A 22,524-nucleotide genomic window follows, 5' to 3' on the forward strand; every position below is an offset into this window, starting at 1 on the left:
GATCATTAAATGGCAGGACTCATGGCATACAGTTAGAAGCCAAAGGCAATCCATAAGTGATCTATGTGTATGTATAAGGCATTTTAAAATTTTTATTTTATATTGGTGTGAAAATGTGAAGTCGCTCGCTCAGTCATGTCTGACTCTTTGTGACCCCATGGATTATACAGTCCATGGAATTCTCCAGGCCAGAATACTGGAGTGGATAGCCTTTTCCTTCTCCAGGGGATCTTCCCAACCCAGGAATCGAACCCAGGTCTCCCACACTGTAGGTAGATTCTTTACCAGCTGAGCCACCAGGGAAACCCATATGAGTGTAGTTGATTTGCAATGTTGTGTTGGTTTTGGGTGTGCAGTGGGGGTGATTTAGTTACACACACACACACACACACCCACACCCACATATATATATCTCCACTCTTTTTTAGATTTCCCATGTGGGTCATTATAGAGTGTTGAGTGGAGTTCACTGGGCTGTACAGTGGGTCCTTGTTGACTTTCTATTTTTTATATAGTAGTGTGTGTATGTTAACTCCAGACTTCTAATTTATCCATCCTCCCCCCTTTTTTTGCATAAGTGTTAGATTGGAAATTTTCTGTGTGCAAAATTTAATCCCTCTATATGAAACTTTTATCTCAATTTTACTGACAAAGAAACTGAGGCTTAGAGGGATTAAATAAATTATCCTAAGTCACAAGACTGATTTTATCCCAAATCTATGGAGTTCCATTCCTTCTTTCACACCATCCTTTACCTTAGAACTACTCAGTCGTGTCCAACTCTTTTCAACGTCATGGACTATACAGTCAATGGAATTCTCCAGGCCAGAATACTGGAAGGGGTAGCCTTTCCCTTCTCCAGGGGATCTTCGCAACCCAGGGATAGAATCCAGGTCTCCCACATTGCAGGCAGATTCTTTACCAGCTGAACCACCAGGGAAGCCCAAGAATACTGGAGTGGGTCTTCTCCAGTTGATCTTCCTGATCCAGGAATTGAACCAGGGTCTCCTGCATTGCAGGAAGATTCTTTACCAGCTAAGCTACCAGGAAAGCCCACTTAGAACTATTCATAAAAACCTAAGAAGGGCTTCCCAGGTGGCTCAGTGGTAAAGAATCCTGCCAATGCAGGAGATGAGGGTTTGATCCCTGGGTTGGGAAGATCCCTGGAGGAGGAAATGGAAACCCACTCCAATATTCTTGCCTGGGAAATCCTATGGACAGAGGAGCCTGGCAGGCTACATATAGTCCATGGGGTTGCAAAGAATCTGGCCCAACTTAGCAACTAAAATAACAATAACAACCTAGGAAAGCTAACACTTTTGGAAATAACTGATATGCATTAAAACAAAAAACCTTTAAAATATGTTACATTATTTAGATGGAATATTACATTGTTTTTTCTTCCCTGCCCCGCCCCCCCCCCCCGCAAAAAAAAAATAAGATGCTCACCATTGACATAGAGGCTGTCCTTGTCCAAAGTGAAGGATCCCAGCTGGGTGACACCATGAGTCTCATGGCTCAGTTCCTGGTACAGCCTCTCTCGGTCTAGTTTAAGGCCCATGGGGTTAGGTCGGTGAGTACAGACAGCATCAACTCCAGTGGCTCTTCTGTTTTTTTCAGGCCTGGGTAAGGTAGGACACAGGCATAGGGAGGTGGGAATTCCAGAAAAGGGCTCTGGAAAGCCTCACTGAGGGAAGGAATTGAGAAGAGAAAACTGGCATGGTTTTGGTGTTGAGGGAGAATTGGAAATGACTATGCCAGCCAAGGTCCCTGAACACAGTGGATGTAGTATCTAGAAATGCTGATATTTGTGCTAAGCTGGCACTCAAAACAAGGCATCACACACCGTAACAACAGAAGCAGGACAGAGGGGTTGGAAGGAAGGAATCTGAGGGTTCAACAAGGTTACAAAAGGCAATGTCAAATTCCTTAAATTCCAGCCTTGCCACTCAACTGCTGAGTGACTCTGGCTAAGTCTCTCAAACTCTCTGTGGCTAAATTTTTTTCATTCATTAAATGAGGTAATAGTATAGACCTCATAGTACTTAGCACTCTGCTCAATAAAAGGCAGCTAAGTTTACTACATATTAATAGGGCCAGTGTTCTTCGTGAATGGACCCTGTGATGAGAGGAACAAGAGTTTTTTGAAAGAAACAGTGAGGTCAAGCTGCCAGTCTAGGGTGGAGGTGGGATGGGGGATTGTATCGCAGAGCCAAAAATATCTCAGTGGATCAGTGGAATCAGTGGAAATGGGAAGACCTAGAATCATGTCTGGAGGGCAAGGGTGACTATCTTCAGAGCTGGGGGCATTTCATTCTCTGACAAAAGGTCAGTGACCAGCAGATGTCACACAAGGGAGTAGGGAACCCTGAGTATACACATGGGGTTTTCCACATGCTGAATTTACTCTCAGTGCTTGAATATATAAAATATTGTAAGGCTTCCCTGGTGGCTCAGGGGTAAGGAATCCGCCTGCTAATGCAGGAGACAAGGTTCGTTTGATCCCTGATACAGTAAGATTCCACATGCTGTGAAGCAACTAAGTCCGTGCACCACAACTACTGAGGCTGTGCTCTAGAGAGTAGCCCCCACTTGCCACAACCAGAGAAAGCCCATACACAGCAACAAAGATCCAGCATAGCCAAAAATAAATAAATACAATTATTTTAAAAGATTGTGAATAATATATTGCAGGCATAGATATAATGACGCACCCTCTACAGGAAGCTTTCTTAACCTTGGCACCAGGAACATTTCAGGTCAGGTAATTCCTTGCCTTGGGAGACTGTCCTGTGCATTGTAGGATATTTAGCAGCATCCCTGGCCTCATTCACTAGATACCCCCAGTAGTAACCTCCACTCTTGAACTGTGACAACCAAAAAAATGTCTTGGACTTCTCTGGTGGTGCAGTGGATAGGAATCTGCCTGCCAATGCAGGGGAACATGGGTTTGACCCCTGTTTTGGAAAGTTGTAGCCCATGGGCTACAACTGCTGAGCCCATGCTCTAGAGCCCAAGAGCAATAACTATTGAGCCTGAGTTGCAACTACTGAAACCCTTGCACACAGAGCCAGTGCTCCACAACAAGAGAAGCCACTGCAATGAGAAGCCTTTGCACAACCATTAGAGAGTTGGCCCCACTCAACACAACTAGAGAAAAGCCTGCACAAAATAACGAAGACCCAGCACAGCCAAAAAAAAAAAAAACAAGTAAAATGATTTTTAAAATGTCTCCAGATATTGCCAGATATCCCCTGGGAGTGAAATCACTCTTGGTTGAAAACTACTGCTCTCTAGTGGTGAAGCTGACGTGATTATTTATTTCCTTGATAAGCTCCAGAAGAAAGGTCTTTCTGAAAAGTTCTACCTTCTCTCCTGGGAAGGAGAATCTAAGAGGATTTTGCATTTTCTGGTCAGAAACAGTGTGAGGCAGGGTGAGAGCTGGTGGTCAGCTGTCCCTGGGATAGTGGGTATAAGATGTGAGGGTCTCGGTCTTGGTCATCATCGCACCCTCTTCCCTGCATTATCCGGGTGTCTACTCTGGCATTCTCACCTGAGCAAGGTCAGTCGGCAGCCAGAATACAGGAGCCCAATACTGCTATTCTGGAACAAGGGTTTGAGCTGGGGATGAAAGAAAGGGAAGTGAGCATATGATGCGCAAGGGTCTGTGCAGGACGCGGGTAGGCACTGGAGGGGTTCTCACCAGGCGATTCAAGATCCTTTCCATGGTGCTGAATAGCTCAGATCCTGGGGGACTCATGTCCTCTGTGTAGTTCAGGTTGGTGATGGTGAAGTTGAGGGTGAAAAGCACCAGAGAAGGGCTCATGCCTGCAGTGGGAGGGGAGAGAGAGGTTCATTATGAGCCCTGGCTGGGATGGCTGTGAACGGTGAGTTGTCAGCTTAGCCTCAGCATCCAGTGAGTCAGGCTTAAGATAGCCAACCCCTGTCACCCTTGCATCCAGCCGGACTTAGAGAAGGCGAGGGGCCTCCACACCAGAAGGATAATTTTAGCTGGAAAAAGAACCTCAACTCTTTTCAGCCTGTTGTGTCTAAAGATAAACAGCTATTAGATATTTCTGTGGGAGGAAGAGAAGCAAAGTCACTCGACCACCCCCAGCGGCAGAGACCTCCCATAGTCTCTGACTTCATCAGGAGAGAATGTGCAGCTACTGAGTGGTCAAGACTGTTCCCCCCGTGAAAGTGACCCCTCCTTCTTTGTCAATAACCATCATTGAAGAGCGCATTTTATTTTTTAATCAATAGTTTCAAGCTGAAGTACAGTTATTTACAATGTTGTGTGAATTTCTGCTGTACAGCAAAGCGAAAAAGTTGAAGCCATGGTGGCTGAAACTTTCCCAAACTTCTTTAAAACATACATTTTCAGATTCAGGAAATTTTATAAAATCCCAAAGAGGAGAAACTCAAAGAAAACCAAGCTCAGATGCATATGATCAAACTGTTGAACACCAAAGATGAAGAACAAATTGTGGATACATCTCGAGAAAAATGACAGCTTCAGTCATGGAGTGACTTGATTTATAGCACATGTCACACTTCAGACATGTTATATAAACAGTTAAGTTGATCAGGGTGGAGCAGTGAGGAAGTGGACAGTATGCATCCTGCCTATAACGTGTAAAAAGTTTGCAGTGTCTTGCCTTGCAAAACACAGAATTCCTGAAGGCAAAATTCAAATTACGAGCCACTCGTTTGTATTTCCTAACTCTGGATTCTCATCGTGGGATTAAGGTTCAAGGATGCTTACCCTCCACCATGACCCATATAGTCAAAGCTATGGTTTTGTCATGTATAGATGTGAGAGCTGGACCATAAAGAAGGCTGAGTGCTGAAGAATTGATGCTTTCAAACTATGGTGCTAGATAAGACTCTTGAGAGTCCCTTGGACAGCAATGAGATGCTTGCAGAGACTCAAACCAGTCAGTCCTAAAGGAAATCAGTCCTGAATATTCATTGGAAGGACTGATACTGAAACTGAAGCTCCAATACTTTGGCCACATGATGAGAAGTGCTGACTCATTGGAAAAGACCCTGATGCTGGAAAAGATTGAAGGCAGGAGGAGAAGGGGACGACAGAGGATGAGATGGTTGGATGGCATTACTGACTCAACGGACATGAGTTTGTGTAAACTCTGGAAGATGGTAAAGGACAAGGAAGCCTGGTGTGCTGCAGTCCATGGGGTTGCAAAGAGTCAGATAACACTTAGCGACTGAACAACAATGCTCACTCTGGACATGATAAAGACCCGAAGACTCAAATTAAAAAAAAAAAAAAATCTTGGGACTTTCTTGGTTTAAGAATCCACCTGTCAGTATAGGGGACACAGATTCGATCCCTGGTCTGTGAAGATTCCTCACATGCCTTGGAGCAACTAAGCCTGTAAGCCACAACTGCTGAGCCTATGCACCTAAAGCTTTTACTCTGCTACAAGAGAAGCCACTGCAATGAGAAGCCATTGCACTGTAATGCAAGAAAGCCCACATGCAGCAACGAAGATCCAGGGCAGTCAAAAAAACCCCCAAAACTTAAGGGCTGGGGTAAGACAGGTTTTATGGTATAAACCAAGTCCTTGTACCAGGTACCTGGAGATTCAGGAGCCCTTAGACGAGAGTATGGAGCAAAAATCAACTCAAGACTGAGATCCTAAATGATTTTCTGCATGTTCAAATACAATCCACAAATTCAAACCTATACAGAGATTGTTATCTTCATCTAATCAATAAATATACAGTGAATGCTGATCAGGTGTTAAGCTCCAGGGTGACAAATACGCAAAGACTGAATAAAGCAAACTGGAGTAAATTCCATGAAAGAAATACTCAAGGTGATATGATAGAGAAAAACCCGTGAGCCAGGTATGGATTCAGGAGAAATGCTGTCTCATTTAAGTGACTTTGGAAGGTCTTTAGGTGAAGGTGATGATCAAGCTGAAACGTGAAAGTTAAATAAGTTGCTAGGCATACCTCATCTCCACTAAAAAGGCTACTACAAAGGCAAGACAGTAGAAGAACAGACAAGCCTCTGGTGTGGCCAAAGCTTAGAAAGTGTGAGAGAAAATGTGGGACAGGATGAGGCTGGGTGGCCAATAGGGACCAGACAGTGCAGAGTTGAAGTTTCCTAGGTTCCAGAGAGCAGGTCCTACCTGTAGAGCTGAGGATGGGGGACAGAGACGTGGAAGATTCCAGAGAGAATGCAGAAGTCACTGGAGCTGAGGGGAAAAAAATGGGGAAAATGATTTAGTTCCATCTGGAACAGATTGTAGAAGCAGAAACTTTTCATTGGAATTTGGATTTCTATCTTAAAAAAAAATTTTGTTTTGATGTGGACCATTTTTTAAGTCTTTATTGAATTTGTTACAATATTGCTTCTGCTTTAGTATTTTGGTCATGAGGCATATGGGATCTTTTACAGTGATAAAGAATCCACTTGCCAGTGCTGGAAACACAGGAGATGCAGGTTCAGTCCTTGGGTTGGGAAGATCCCCTGGAGAAGGGCATGGCAACCCACTCTAGCATCCTTACCTGGAGAATCCCATGGACAGAGGAGCCTAGTGGGCTATAGTCCATGGGATCACAAAGAGTTGGACACAACTGAGCAAGCATGCAGGCTCCCTGACCAGGGATCAAACCCACACCCATGACACTGGAAGGCGAAGTCTTAACCACTGGACCAAGAAGGAAGTCCCTGTGTTTCTATCTTGACTCAGAACAAGAAATTGGGTAGGTTAAGAGCTGCTCTGGGGCTACGGCTGGGCATTTAGGGAAGAGGCATTGGGAATTTCTCTCTTGAAAGATGTGCTCTGGGGAATAAGGGTCCAGTGGGCATTGAAGAGGCACAGATTGAAATACTCACTGCTGGTGGTGGGCATCCAGTACTGATGGTTATAACCTGCAGAAATGGAGAAAAGAGTACAGAAGGACTGTTATGATGTTAAGGAGTTGGATGGCAGACCTAGAAATGAAACTAACAGATTCCCTGAGATCTGTGTGAACAATAATGGTTACATTTTATTCTGTGACCTTCTGTGCCTTGTCCTTTGAAAATAACAACGAACATGCTCACTATTGTTATTGCTAAAGTGTTTTAAATTAATTTTTTATTGGAATATAGTTGCTTTACAATGTTGTGTTAGCTTCTACTGTATACAGATACAGAAAACAAACGTATAGATGATGTTCAGTCACTAACTTGTGTCTGACTCTTTGCAGCCGCACGGATTGCAGCACATTAGGCTTTCCTGTCCTCCGCTATCTCCCAGAGTTTGCTCAGACACGTGTCCATTAAGTCAGTAATGCCATCCAACCAATGTATGGATACCAAGGGGGAAAGGAAGAACGGGAGGAATTGGGAGATAGGGATTGACCTGTATATACTATTGATCCTATGTATAAAATGGATAACTAATAAGAACCTACTTTATAGCACAAAGAACTCTACTCAAGGTGCTTTGGTGACCTGAATGGGAAGGAAGTCTCAAAAGGAGGGGATATATGAATATGTATGGCTGTACGTTTTGCTGTACAGTAGAAATTAGTGCCAAAACTAAAATGCATTAATAATATCTGGCTCTATTTATTGGGAATGCATCAGAAATAATGCTAAACACTACAAAGATAATGGGGCAAATTTATGAATGAGTGTGTGTTCAAAGCCTTACCCATGCTCTCTCAGTCTCTAAAGACAATTTTGTCCTTGCTCTTTCACCTTCTCTGCAACCACAAAATTTTTATGATAGTATGGTCTTTTCTGGCTTAGTTTCTGTTTCTTTCTTTGAGTGTGTGTGATGTAGAATTGACAAAATTGTGGCAGGTGGGAGAGTCGTATGTGGAGATAAAGGTACAAGGAGATGGAAGAAAGGGGATGCATGTGGTTCAAAATAGAGAAAATTTGCATCTGGGGTTGGGTATTGAGAAAGAGGGAGAAGGCAATGGCACCCCACTCCAGTACTCTTGGAAAATCCCATGGACGGAGGAGCCTGGTGGGCTGCAGTCCATGAGGTCGTTAAGAGTCGGGCACGACTGAGTGACTTCACTCTCACTTTTCACTTTCATGCATTGGAGAAGGAAATGGCAACCCACTCCAGTGTTCTTGCCTGGAGAATCCCAGGGACGGGGGAGCCTGGTGGGCTGCCGTCTATGGGGTCGCACAGAGTCAGACACGACTGAAGCGACTTAGCAGCAGCAGCAGTGAGAAAGCGGATAGATTCAAAAGTCAGATGAATAGTAGAAAGATTGGAGCCTGAAAGAAATTGGGGAAAAGAGAATTTCTTTTTTTTTTTCAGTGATGATGCATTTTATTTTTTAACTTATTTTGTATTGGTGTATATTGGATTAACAATGTTATGATAGTTTCAGGCAAGCAGTGAAGGGACTCAGCCATATATATACATGTATCCATTCTCCCCCAAACTCCCCTCCCATCTAGGCTGCTACGTAACACTGAGCAGAGTTCCCTGTGCTATGCAGTAGGTCCCTGTTGGTTATTTGTTTTAAATATAGCAGTGTATGCGTGTCCATCCCAAACTCCCTAGGTCCTTTTCACCCATCCTCTGACCCTGCCCCAGCAACCATAAGTTCATTCTCTGAGTCTGTGAGTCGAGAAGAGAATTTTTTTTTTTTATGATGTTCCCTCCATTATGGAATGCATGTCTTTGATACTCTCTGGGAGATGCGAGTGAAGGCTGGACTAAGGGGAGCTCTGTGATTTACTTGGATTGTTGCTAGATCGTCTCATTTGTCAGGACAATCCTGTGTGGTATGTGTGTTTAGTCCATTCTATAGATGGGACCTTAGAGCCTGGAGAGGTCACCTGGCTTGTCCAGCATCACATAAAACATCTGTCACTCATTAATCTCCATACTATTAATATGCTTTCAGTTAGTCCCAATCCTGGAATTAAACCTTCTATAGACACCACACAGGATGTGTTATTGTCAATCCAGTAAAATACATATTCCAAACCATATGTAAACGACATTTCCAAGCTGACATAGAAGGGAAATAACTAACCAAGCATCAGGTTGTATTGCTGGCGAGAGATCATCAAACCCTCTCTCTTCCTGTCCTGACAGGCTTGCACTGGATGGTCTACAGTGATGCCTTGTGGTCCAGAACTTGGAATTTAGACTTAACCTTCCATTTGAGTCCTGACTCTCCCTTGCATTATGGATGGATTATCTGGGGCAAATGATTTCCTGCCTCAACGCATGATGGCTGTCTGTAAAAATGAGTGGAATAAGTCACAGGGTTTGGGGTAAAATTAATATGAGATCACATAAATAAAGTCCTTATCATAATTCTTGGTGCGGAAGAAACTTTGGTAAGAATTAGCTAAGGTTGCAGTTATTAGTCTTGGTGCGGCACTGCGGCCGCTGTTGCTGTGGTGCGTTGTGTGCGCGCATGCTCCATCCTGTCCTACTCTTTGCGACCCCATGGACTGTAGCCCACCAGGCTCCTCTGTCCATGGAATTTTCCAGGCAAGAATACTGCATGGATTGCCATTTCCTCCTCCAGGGGACCTTCCCAACCCAGAAATCAAACTCGAATCTCCTGCATTGGCGGGCAGCTTCTTTACCACTGAGCTACCTGGGAAGCTCAGGTATATATTTCATTACATATCACAATTAATAAAGTGCGCAATAAATGTAATGTGCTTGAATCATTCCCAAACCATCCCCCCTCCACCTCCACTCTGGTTCGTGGAAAATTTTTCTTCCACAAAACCAGTCCCAGGTGTCAAAAAGGGTGATGCCACTAGTCTAGAGAGTTCTTCATGGTGGGGAGGTTGCCTTTTGCATTGTGGGATGTTTAGTAAGACCCTGATGCTGGGAAAGGTTAAAGGCAGAAGGAGAAGAGGGTGACAGAGAATGAGATGTTTGGATGGCATCATCGATTCAATGGATATGAACTTGGACAAACTCCAGAAGATGGTGACGGACAGGAAAGCCTGGCCTGCGGCACCCCATGGGGTCGCGAAGAGTCAGACACGACTTGGCGACTGAACAAAAAATATTTAGTAGCACTTCTGGCCTTATCCACTAGATGTCGCTAGCACCCCTCCAGTGATGACTTGAAAAATGTCTTCGGACATTGTCAAATATCCCCTGGGATGCAGAATCTTCCCAGGATGAGGACTATTGGTATAGAGAGACATGGCTGTAGGAGACCCTGGCTGCAACACGGACACTCACCATTGACATAGAGGCTGTTGCTGTCCAGAGTGTAGTTGCCCATCCTGGTGACACCATGAGTCAGCTGACTCAGCTCCCGGTACAACTTTTCTCTGTCCAGCCCAGGCCGTGTGGGGTCAGGATGGTAGGTGCAGATGGCATCCACTCCAGTTGCGGCGCCATCCTTTTCAGTCCTAGGATGGCAGGAACAGAATAGGGACATTCAGAGATGTGGGTGAGTTACATACTTTGTTCATCTTGAAATAGGCTGAGACCTGGGATGTAAGACTCTTTGAGGCAGGGCTTGCACTTGGACAAATGTCTCCTCCAGCAATAAAATATGAAGAAAATATAGCGGGCTAAAAGTAACTGAGTGTATGTGCGCGTGTGCTCAGTTGCTCAGTTGTGTCTGTTTGTGACCCCATGGATTGTCGCCTGCCAGGCACCTCTGACCATGGGATTTCCCAGGCAAGAATACTGGAGCGGGTTGCCATTTCCTTCTTCAGTGGATCTTCTCGACCCAGGGATTGAACCCCTGTCTCCTGCATCTCCTACACTGGCAGGCAGATTCTTTACCACTGCCCCAGCTGTTGGGGCAAATTATGGACAACAAAATACAAAGAGAACAAAACAAAAAACCAACCCAACTGCCACTTAACAAAAACAGGGGTTTGGGAGCAAAAATAGGATACTACGTGTGCACCTTGCACACAGCACCACCAAACCAGTGGGCAGACCACCCAAGTCACCCCCTGGCCTGACCCCCTGGAAGCACCCTTATCCTCACCTCATATAAGGGACCAGTTTGCTCCACCCCTCGGGGAGCAAACAAACAAGGGAACCGTTGCTTGCTCTCACCCCCGCACTGCTTCAGCGGGAACTCCAATAAAGCCTTGCCTGAATTTCCTGTCTGGCATCTGATCAATTTGTATTAAGAAGGACAAGAACCCTGGTTGGTAACAGTCTCTCTCTTAATGAATCCTCCTGCCAATGCAGGAGACAGAGGAGGTGCAGATTCTATCCCTTGGTTGGGAAGATTCCCCTGGAGGAGGAAATGGCAACCCATTCCAGTATTCTTGCCTGGAGACTCCCATGGACAGAGGGGCCTGGCGGGTTACTGTCCATGGGGTCTCAAAGAGTCAGATACGACTGAGCGACTGAACAAAGCTGCCCCACCACATCGTAAACCACAAGTCTTCCCCTCCAGGTGAGCTAGCCTGTAACAATACAGCCCTCAGGTTGTGTGTGTGTGTGGAGGTGGGGGGAGCCTTGCCTTACCTGAGCAGGGTCAGTCTGCAGTTAGAGTAGAGTGGGCCGACACTGGTGTTCTTGAGCAGAGGACCAAGCTGAGGGGGAGGTGAGAGGGAGATGAGTGGGGGAGCCAAGGTGCCCGGTGGGGTGAGGACGAGGCAGGCCAGCGCAGGGCCTGAAGGGCTCTTACCAGGTGATTCAGAACCTTCTCAGTGAAGTTGAACTTCTCGGATCCTCGGTGCCCCATGTCTGGGGTATAGAACAGGTTGGTAATGGTGAAATTAAGGGTGAATGGCATCAGGGCTGGGCCCATGTCTGCAACTGGAGGGAGAAAGAGAGAGAGGAGACCTGTCAGTCTTAGGTCTGAGCTGTTCAGGGCAGAGGGGGAGGGACTAGTGGCTTCTCTCTGGGCATCACTGTACAGTAGGTGAGCCAGACTAAGGGAGCCCACTGGAATACCCTCCCACTCCTCAGTCAGCCAGAGGAGGAGAAGGGACCTTTGTCTTAGAAATGTGACATCAACTTGAAAGGAAACGTCAACTCTCTTATCCCAGAGTGTCCAAAAGGTTGACATGTTGTGGGCTATTTTGTAGGAACAGGAGGTACCAAGACCTTTGGAGCTCAAGCTTTAGGCCACAAATACTTGAAAAAAGTCAAGAAAATAAAAAATAGCAGTAACTTTTTAAAATGTGCATTTTATATATTCTATTAATCTTAACTGATGGTTACCAGAGAGGGAAGGAGGGAGGGAAGAATAACCTGGAAGGCTGAAATTGGCATATATACACCCCTCTATATAAACTAGATCACTAATAAGGACCTACTGTGTATCACAGGGAACTCAACACTCTGTAGTGACCTATATGGGTCATTGCATGGTCTCTCTGGGAAATGAACCTAAAAAAAGTGTGGCTATATAGCCACTCTACATACAGTTCTATATGTAGGGCTTTGCTGTACATCTGAAACTAACACAACATATGCTAATAAAAATTGAAAAAAAAAGTGCATCTTATATATTTCATGGACAAGTCTACATTCATGAAAATTTTTTTGAATGATTTAACAAATTTTACACAGTTTTAAATTTGCAGCTATTTCCATTTACAGCTATTACAAAATATTGGCTACATTTCCTGTGCTGTCCAATACATCGTTGAATCTATCTTACCCCCAATAGTTTGTATCTCCCCCTCCCCACCTCTGTGTAGCCCTTCTCCAGCTCCCACTGATAACCACTGCTTTCTTCTCTATACCTGTGAGTCAGCTTCTTTTTTTGTTATATTGACTAGTTTGTTGTATTTTTTTAGATTCCCATATAAGTGATATCATACAGTACTTGTCTTTCTCTGTCTGATTTATTTTACTAAGCATAATGCCCAAGTCCATCCAGATTGCTAACAAATGGCAAAATTTCATTCTTGTTTACGATGGAGTAGTATTCCATGGTGTGTGTGAGTGCTGTCAGATCTTTATTCATTCATCTGCTGATGGACACGGAGGTTGCCGTCATAACTTGACAGTTATAGATAGTGCTGTTCTGAATGTTATGGGTGCAGTGTCTTTTCGAATCAGCGTTTTTGTTTTCTCTGGCTATATATACCCAAGAGTTAAACTGCAGGATCATATAGTGGTTCTACTTTGAGTTTTTTGAGAAGCCTCTGAACTGTTTTGTTCAGTGGCTATATCAATTTACATTCCCTCACAGTGTACAAGGGTTCCCTTTTCTCCAAATTCCCGGTAACAGAATAGCAGTAATTTCCAAGAAGGAACTGTTCATAGAAATAGAATAGAGATCAGCTAGGGAAAAGCTATTTTCTAGGAGGTGGTGTCTGAGCAAGAACATGCTGAGATGAGATCCGGAGAACAAGGAAGAACCAAGCACAGCTGAGTTCCTAGAACAGTAAGTTCCAGGAACAGTAAGGATGGATGGATGTTTGGGCCCTGCAGGAACAGAAATGAGGCTGGACTAGGGAGCAGCATAGACAGTGGGATGGGCTGAGGCTGTGTGGGCATCAGGGTCCAGAGCATGCAAGAATCCATCAGCCATTGAATGGAAGTTGACGTTTCATGGGATCCAAAGGTTAGATTCCTACCTGTAGAGCTGGGGACGGAAGTTGGAAATGCTGGAGGTCCTGGAGAGAAGGTGGAGGTCGTTGGAGCTGAAAGAATAAAATTGTTGGGGCCTTTCATAAAGCTAGGAGAGGCTACAGTGGCTGATGGATACTTGCATCTGTTCCTTGGCTTAACCTGAGACTTTTGCTGTTCTGAGGCTATTGTGGGGCTGAGGATTTGGGGAATGGGGCATGCCTTCCTTCCAGGGAGCAGGCTTAGGGTGGAAGGGTCCCAGGGTCATGGAAACATTTGAGCCCTCATTACTCACTGCTGGTGGTGGGGATCCAGTACCGATGGTTGTAACCTGCAAGGAGAGGCAGAAAGAAAGCATAAGATGATGGGAGAGCATTAAGAAAGGAGTGAAGTGTAGAACTAGAAACACAAACTCACAGACCTTCCTGGGTATTTTTTTTGAGATTCACCAATAAATAATGATGGTTCTTCTTTTTTTTTTATTTTTTTTATTTTTTGGCCACACAGTGCAGCGTGTGAGATATCTCAGGTCCTTGACTAGAGATCGAACCTGTGCCCCCTGCATTGGGAGGGCAGAGTCTTAATCACTTGACCACTGGGGAGATCCTGATGGTTACTCTTTGTGAGAGAACTGCCTCTTTCTCTGGTCCTTCTGATTAATTTCATCCTCATAACCATTAACCTCAAAGAAAACAATGATCAAATCACTCTCAATGTTGTTGGGAATTTACCAGCTACCTGGAATACTATCACCCTCACCAAATGAACGTGTTTGTCTCTCAGTCATGTCCAACTCTTTGCAACCCCATGGACCTGTCCATGGAATTTTCTAGGCAAGAATATTGGGTTGGGTTGCCATTCCCTTCTCCAGGAGATCTTCCCAACCCAGGAATTGAACCCATGTCTCCTGCATATGTAGATGGGTTCTTTACCACTGAACTGCCAAAGAGGACCCTATCCATGATCCAGAACCATACTTATTCAAATCCTCTTTCCCCCATTTTCTCTTATTCTCCAACTTTATACTCTCTGGCTGACCCCCAAGTCTCTCTTTCTGTTCCTTTCTGTCACTCTCTCAAAGGAGTGGGTTGCCATTCCCTTCTCCAGGGGGTCTTCCTGACCCAGGGGCTTAACCTGGGTCTCCCACATTGCAGGCATCTTCTTCACCATCTGAGCCACTGGGGCTTTATCAAATGAACAAGGACAACAATTTTCCTGTGAGTGTTTTCAGCCTTATTTGTGTTTTTTCATCCATGATGTATAATTTTGTCCTTGCTCTTTGAGTTTCTCCCACTCCCCAACTCTCCAAAGACAAAGCTTAAGCTTTGACAGCATAGTCCTTGGATTTCTGTGATGTTGGGATTGAGACAGTGAGAGAGAGGAAGAGAGAGAGAGAGACTTGGGGGTCAGCCAGAGAGTATAAAGTTGGAGAAAATAAGAGAAAGTGGGGGAAAGAGGATTTGAATAAGTATGGTTCTGGATCATGGATAGGGTCCGCTTTGGTGACTCAGTGGTTAAGAACCTGTCTACCTATGCAGGAGACTTGGGTTTGATCCCTGGGTAGGATAGATCCCCAGGAGAAGGAAATGGCAACCCACTCCAATATTCTTGCCTGGGAAATTCGATGGACAGAGGAACCTGGTGGGCTACAGTCCATGGGGTCGCAAATGAGTCGGAAATGACTTAGAGAATAAACAATAACAACAAAGAAATGTAACTGAAACTTATGCTTATTTTGTATTTGATGGTTCGAATGGGTTTATTGAAATAAAACTCCTCTCTGAGACTGGGCCACATGGCGCCCAGTTAACTTGAATTATTCAGGTTTTATCTCATTTGACCATCACACTAATCTTCCTGCTGCTGCTGCTAAGTCACTTCAGTCGTGTTCGACTCTGTGTGACCCCATAGACGGCAGCCCACCAGGCTCACCTGTCCCCGGGATTCTCCAGGCAAGAACACTGGAGTGGGTTGCCATTTCCTTCTCCAATGCGTGAAAGTGAAAAGTGAAAGTGAAGTCGCTCAGTCGTGTCCGACCGTTAGCGACCCCATGGACTGCAGCCTACCAGGCTCCTCCATCCATGGGATTTTCCAGGCAAGAGTACTGGAGTGGGGTGCCATTGCCTTCTCCGCACACTAATCTTAGGTGACTTTAAAAAAGAACTTCAGTCTATGTTCGATACAGGATACAGGATGCTTGGGGCTGGTGCACGGGGATGATCCAGAGAGATGATATGGGGTGGGAGGTGGGAGGGGGGTTCATGATTGAGAACTCATGTACAACCGTGGCAGATTCATGTCAGTGTATGGCAAAACCAATACAGTATTGTATAGTAAACTAAAGTAAAAATAAAAATTAAAAAAAATAAAAAAGAACTTCATTCTAAAAAATGGACAAAAGTCTAGAGAGGTCATGACTTGCCCAGGGCCACAGAGTAAGTAAAAGGCAGGACCAGGGCTTAACTGAAGCAAGACCTGTAATTCACCAAAACCCACAGTAGTTAACTACTGCTTTTAGGTAATTCTTAAGGACTACTGAAATACAAAACAGATTTTAATCCAAGAAGAAAGAAATTGTCCAAGGTGATATAGTGAGGACATAATTGATTAATTAGTTTAAATTGTCATATTAGAGGTCCTTTATGTTTTGAATATTTGTTTCTATTTACTTGTTGATTTGGCCGTGTTGGGGCTTAGTTGTGTCACATGGGGTCTTTACTTGTGGAATGTGAACTCTTAATTGCAGCATGTGGGATCTAGTTCCCTGACCAGGGATCGAACCTGGGTCCCCTGCATTGGGAGTGTGGAGTCTTAGCCACTGGATCACCAGGGATGTCCCTAGAAGTCCTTTAATATGCTTTTCCGTCCCAATACTTGAGCTTGGTATTTAGCTGGGTTAGTCTGCAGTGTAGCCTAGTAATTAGGTGGGCTTAGATTTTAGAGTCAATTTAGGTTTGAGTCCCAATTCTACCACTTGTATTAGTTCGTCTGGTCTTGGAAAAATGGATTTCTCTTCCTAAGCCTTGTGTGTTCCTCTGTAAAATATACATAAAACTCCAAAAATATACATAAAACTCCAAAATATACATAAAACTCCAAATATACATTAAACTCCATGTTGGGCAGGATTACCAAGGCATAATACGTATAACACTCTAGAACATGGGTTCCTCAATAAATACTAGCTTTTAGTACAGGTGTTATTGTAGGTATTGTTGCTAAGAGCATTATTGCAAAGGAATTTGTTGCTAAAAACATTACTAACAGCGTTGTTGTTTGTTTCTTGGGTGGGGTCTAGTTCCAGTAGGCCCTTGAAGGGTGAGTAAAGGGCCACAAGCTGTTATTGGGAAAATAAAGACGTGAGGATTAGTCACTGCATTGCAAACCCATTGCTTTTCGGGCAAGAGTTAACCCCAGTGACCGCCATGGGCCTGCTTTCTTCCTAGATGTCTGCGTGTTCCATTTGGGCTTCTGTGAAAGGTCATTGGAATGAAGATGACTTTGGAAGGAACCTTTATTTCCAGACCTGAAAAGTTCCTTTTAAGTTGTTCTGAGGGGAGAGAACTGAGTCCCTATGGAAATTCTAGGTTGTTCCAGGACTATGCAAGTGGGTACAGAGAAATCACACTGCAAGGAGACCCCATCCGGGGAGTAGGAGGAGACCCCAGCTAGCGTAGAGCTACTCACCATTGACATAGAGACTGTTCCTGTCCAGGGTGTAGTGGTCCAGCCGAGTGACACCCTGGGTCTGCTGGCTTAGTTCCCGATACAGACGTTCCGTGTCCAGCCTGAAGCCTGTGGGATCTGAGCGGTAGGTGCAGACGGCATCCATCCTAGTGCTTGCTTCACCCTTATCAGCCCTGGGGGAAAGGGACACAGGAACAGGAACAGGAAGCACGCTTAAAGGTTGGATGCTCTTGATGACGCTTCCCCTTCAATTGCACTCCTTGGTTTTTATTTTTCAAAAATTCTTTTTGGAGGATAGTTGATTTACAATGTTGTGTTAGTTTCTGCTGTACAGCAAAGTGAATTAGTTAGACATGTATCCACTTTTTTAAAGATTCTTTTCCCATATAGACCTAAGCCATTACAGAGTATTGAGCAGAGTTCCCTGTGGTATAGAGTAGGTCCTTATTTATCTCTATAAATGAGTTATCTGTTTTGTATAGAGTAGTGTGTATATATCAATCCCAGTCTTCCAATTTATCCCTCCCTGCACCTTACCTGCTGATAAGCATAAGTTTGTTCTCTACATCTGTAACTCCATTTTCATTTTGTAGAAAAGTTCATTTTTACCCTTTTTAAGATCACTTCCCTGTTTTTTTAAAAAAATATTTATTTGTTTTATTTTATTGTTTTGTCTGTGCCAGGTCTTCATAGCAACACGTGTGGGCTCTAGTTCCCTGACCAGGGATGGAACCCAGCCCCTCTGCATTGGGAGTGTGGAGTCTTAGCCACTGGACCATGAGAAAAGTCCCTTGGTCAGCACTCTCCCCTGGGTTTCATCTGCTTTTCTAAACACATCTTTTTCCATCTTATGTGGGGCTCCAGGTCCCTCCAGCTCCTAAGTGCAATACTCTGCAGGGCTACTCCTTAGCTCAATTACTTCTTTTTGTCCCCATTCTTTTTTTTAAGTTTTAATTCTTTTAAATTAATTTTTATTGGAGTATAGCTGCTTTACAATGTTTGTTAGTTTCTACCGTAGAGAAAAGTGAATTAGCGTATGTTTACATATGCACCCTCCCTTTTGGGCTTCCTTCCCATTCAGGTCACCAGAGTGCATTGAGTCGAGTTCCCTGAGCTGTACAGTATGTTCCCGTCAGTTGTCTATTTTATACATAGTAGATCAGTGTGTATATGAGAGGGCAACAGGCAGGAAGGCCAGGGGTCTCCAAAGGGAGGAAATAGCCTGCAAGTGTCAGACATTTTCATCTCTCTTAAGCGGCAGGAGGAAACAAACTAGCAATATTTTTTTCCTTCTCTACACAAATTTAAAAGGAGGTTTCTCTTAAAATACTGTGCTGCCATAATGACACCTGGTTCCACCTGAAGTTAACTATTCTCAAACCTTGAGATAACCAATGCCTTTTTTATGGAAATGTTTGTCTTAAGCTATGCTAATGTACTATGCATTTACCCCAAACTGTGTCTTCAAGTTGGTCCTGCCTAATGGCTCAGAACCTACTTAACAAACCAGTATGTTATACTCAGATATGGTTGCCCTAATCTATGTAAAGGAAACTATTTGTACGATAATCTGTCCTTTACAAGATTCAAGTTAATCATTTTTATGGCCCAGGATGAACCATCTGGTGCCAAGATTATCCCAAAATGCATCTTATGGGTGAGGGGCCTGGTGGCATTCTGAGTTTTAAGACATTCCTTTCTTTCATTAACAGACTGCTAGTGACTATATAACATCCAGCTAAAGACTAGCAGCGGGGTACTCTTTCTGCCCTCTTCTGATGCCTATGTCAGAAGCTTTTCTATCTCCTTTATACTTTAATAAAACTTTATTACACAAAAGCTCTGAGCGATCAAACCTCATCTCTGGCTCCAGATTGAATTTTTCTCCTCTGGGGGCCAAGAATCCCGGCATCTTTGTGTGATTCAGCAACAACCTTTCATATATAAGTCAATCATAATCTTCTAATTCCTTCCATCCCCTCTTCTGTCTTGGTATCCATTTATTTGTTCTTTACATCTGTGTCTCTATTGCTGTTTTGCAAATAAAATCATCTATACCATTTTTCTAGATTCCACATATGTGTTAATTTATGATATTTGCTTTTCTCTTTCTGGCTTATTCACACTCTGTATGATGCTCTCAAGGTCCATCCACATGTCTGCAAATGACCCAATTTTGTTCCTTTTTATGGCTCAGTAATCTTATCTTCATTCTTTTTATTAATTGATTCAAGCTCATTGTTTCACCTACCAGCCCTTAGTGCACTCCCTGTCTACTCATGAAGGTAAATACAGATAGTGACCACTCCAGTAACCATTGAGTCCTGCTTGGGCCCTGGGGTTGGGATGTAAAGATTTTAGGAAGGACAACAGAGATTTCTAGGGCAGGGAGCATGTGGAATTGTGGTGCTGAAAGACTCCTGAGAGTCCCTTGAACTGCAAGGTGATCAAACCAGTTAATTCTAAAGGAAATCACCCTGAATATTCATTGGAAGGACAGATACCAAAGTTCCAATACTTTGGCCACCTGATGTGAAGAGCAGACTCTTTGGAAAAAGACCCTGATGCTGGGAAAGATTGACGGCAGGAGGAGAAGGGAGCAGCAGAGGATGAGATGGTTAGGTAGCATCACTGACTCAAAGGACATAAATTTGAGCAAACTCCAGGAGATACTGAAGGACAGAGGAGCCTGGCGTGCTGCAGTCCATGGTGTCCCAAAGGGTTGGACATGAGTTAGCAACTGAACAACAACAGCATGTGGAAGGGAAACCCAAGAGCATCATAGACCTTGGATAATGTGAATGAATCACCCCATGGCTGGCTGTGACATTGTGTAACAATCTTCATGGAGCCTGAAAGGGGGGGGATTTTATTTTCACATGGGCAAATCCAAAGGCTGAGGTCAACTCTTTGGGAACACATGTTGGGCGGGCGACCAAGTTTGGAGAAAAACAGAGAAAATGAGTTAAGAAGAAATAAAGGGAGAGATGGTTCAAAAATATCTTTGTCTTGTGGAAGCAACTTAGATGTCCATCGACAGATGAATGGATAATGAAGATGTGGTACAGACCAACAATGAAATATTACTCAGCCATAAAAAGGAACAAAATTGGATCATTCGTAGTCACGTGGATGGACTTAGAGTCTGTCATACAGAGTGAAGTAAGTCAGAAAGAGAAAAACAAATTATATTAATGCGTATATATGGAATCTAGAAAAATGGCACAGACGAACCTATTTGCAGGGGGGGAATAGAGATGCAGATGTAGAGAAAGGACATGAAGACACAGGGGAGAAAGAGGAGGGTAGGATGAATGGAGAGCAGGGCACTGACGTGTATGCTCTACCGTGTGTAAAACAGATAGCGGGTAGGAAGCTACTGTATACAACAGGGAGTCCCGCTTGGTGTTCTGTGACAACCTAGAGGGGTGGGATGGGGGTGGGGGTGGGAGGGAGGCTCTAAAGGGAGGGGATAGATGTATTCATATAGCTGATTCACTTTGTTGTACAGCAGAAACTAACACAATATTGCAAAGCAATTGTGTGTTGAGTTGCTTGTGCATGTGTGCGTGCTAAATCGTTTCAGTCGTGTCTGACTCTTTGCGAACCTGCCAGGCCCCTCTGTCCATGGAATTTTCTAGGCAAGAATACTGGAGTGGGTTGCCATTTTCTACTCCAAAAGCAATTATACTCCAATTTAAAAATGTTATATATAAAAAGAACTAGTTATATGAAAACATATTTTTAATAAATAAATAAAGGAAAAAAATATCTTTGTCTTGAATTTAAGCTGACCCTGCGGTGATTCACCCAAAGCAGTGGCTTTTTCAGGAAGGAAGACAGATCCCATTCCTCTCTTGTCTGGGAATTCTGCTTGCTATTGTCTATACACTTCAAAGTATTCCCATCACATGTCCCTGTAGCATAGTACAGTAGTTCTCAAAGTGCAGCCCAGACACTCCTAGAGTTCCTCAACCTTACAGGGCATCCACCAAGTGAAAAATATTTTCATAGTTATACTAAGATATTATTTTCACTTTTACTCTTTCAAGAGTATACAATGATTTTTTTCTCCAGAGGCCACAAGGTGAAATATTGTAAATATGGAATGCAGAAGCATATATTCTGCTGTGTCTTCCACTAAAGCCAGATGGTAATATTGTGGAAAAATAGAAACAATGACCCCCTTCCTCATTATGCTTTTCTTTTGGCAGGGGGTGGGGCTAGAAGAAATATGGCTATTATTCACTCATTCTTCTTCTTCTTTTTTAATCTGTTGGCCATGCCACGTAGCATGTGGGATCTTAGTTCCCTGGGAGACGTCTCACCTGAGCAAGGTCACTCTACAGCCGGCATACCGGGAACCAATGCTGCTGTTTCTGAACAAAGGCCTGAGCTGGAAAGAATGAGAGGGAGACGAGTGAGAGGGAACAAGACAGCAAGGCGTTGGGAGGCCGAGGCAAGGTGGGCATTGGTGTGGGTCTCTCACCAGCAGCTGCAGGTGTCTCTCAGTGTCTTTGAATATCTTAGAGTCTGAGTTTCCCAAGTCTTCTGTGTAGTGCAGGTTGGTGATGGTGAAGTTGACAGTAAAAGGCATCAAGAAAGGGATTGCAGCTGCAGTGGCTGGGAAAGTAAAATGAGGCCAGTCCTGAGTTAAGCCCGGGCTGAGGGCGGGAGCTAAGGCTCTGAGGACACACCTTTACTCCACTTCCCACATGGGTGCCTGGCATAGGCTGTCCCACCTGAGACACCCATGAAGCAATTCCTGTCCAAGATCCTCCCATATCAGCTGACCAACCATCCCAGTTTGCTTGGGATTACGTGGATTCTTAGGGCATCCCTAGTGGCTCAGTGGTAAAGAAACTGCCTGCCAATGCAGGAGACACAGGTTCAATCCCTCGGGCGGGAAGATTCCCTGGAGGAGGACATGGCAACCCACTCCAGTATTCTTGCCTGGAGAATCGCATGGACAGAGGAGACTGGTGGGCTATAGTCCATGGGGTTGCGAAGAGTCAGACATGACTTAGTGACTACAAAAGCAACAACAACAACAACATATAGGTTCTTGGGATGCAGAATTGATCACCTTATTCCCACTTCCCCTTTGCTCTTACCATTTCAGCACGTACCAGCACCTGCATCTCTTTGTCTTAGGAGACTTAGGCCCAGAGAGCATCCCTGTAGCAATGATTCCTGGGAGTTGGTGGATAGATATCCTAGCTTCCTCCCCACCCAAGATAGGTTAATTCTACAGTTCACGTTCTGTGCATTCTCCCAGGGTCCCCCTCCAGCCTCCAGAACTGTGAGACAA

General features: G+C 44.2%; 2 protein-coding genes across 2 annotated transcripts in view; both read right to left on the reverse strand.

Annotated features, from left to right (window-relative positions):
* Window positions 1–22,524, reverse strand: part of LOC138085677 (zinc finger protein 160-like) — a 406,927-nt gene that overhangs the window by 91,113 nt on the left and 293,290 nt on the right. The gene's annotated exons all lie outside the window — the stretch shown is intronic.
* MUC16 (mucin 16, cell surface associated) overlaps window positions 1–22,524 on the reverse strand; it is a 99,152-nt gene that overhangs the window by 46,758 nt on the left and 29,870 nt on the right. Inside the window, exons 17-29 of the mRNA XM_068979947.1 lie at window positions 21,703–21,836; window positions 21,542–21,609; window positions 17,214–17,386; window positions 13,822–13,857; window positions 13,535–13,600; window positions 11,629–11,759; window positions 11,466–11,533; window positions 10,209–10,381; window positions 6,766–6,907; window positions 6,162–6,227; window positions 3,704–3,839; window positions 3,554–3,621; window positions 1,450–1,622 (exon numbers count right to left, since the gene is read on the reverse strand). Coding sequence (XP_068836048.1) covers window positions 1,450–1,622; window positions 3,554–3,621; window positions 3,704–3,839; window positions 6,162–6,227; window positions 6,766–6,907; window positions 10,209–10,381; window positions 11,466–11,533; window positions 11,629–11,759; window positions 13,535–13,600; window positions 13,822–13,857; window positions 17,214–17,386; window positions 21,542–21,609; window positions 21,703–21,836 — 1,434 coding nt within the window. The remainder of the gene's footprint in view (window positions 1–1,449; window positions 1,623–3,553; window positions 3,622–3,703; window positions 3,840–6,161; window positions 6,228–6,765; window positions 6,908–10,208; window positions 10,382–11,465; window positions 11,534–11,628; window positions 11,760–13,534; window positions 13,601–13,821; window positions 13,858–17,213; window positions 17,387–21,541; window positions 21,610–21,702; window positions 21,837–22,524) is intronic.

This window comes from Capricornis sumatraensis, chromosome 9, assembly GCF_032405125.1.
Source record: "Capricornis sumatraensis isolate serow.1 chromosome 9, serow.2, whole genome shotgun sequence".
NCBI lineage: Eukaryota > Metazoa > Chordata > Mammalia > Artiodactyla > Bovidae > Capricornis > Capricornis sumatraensis.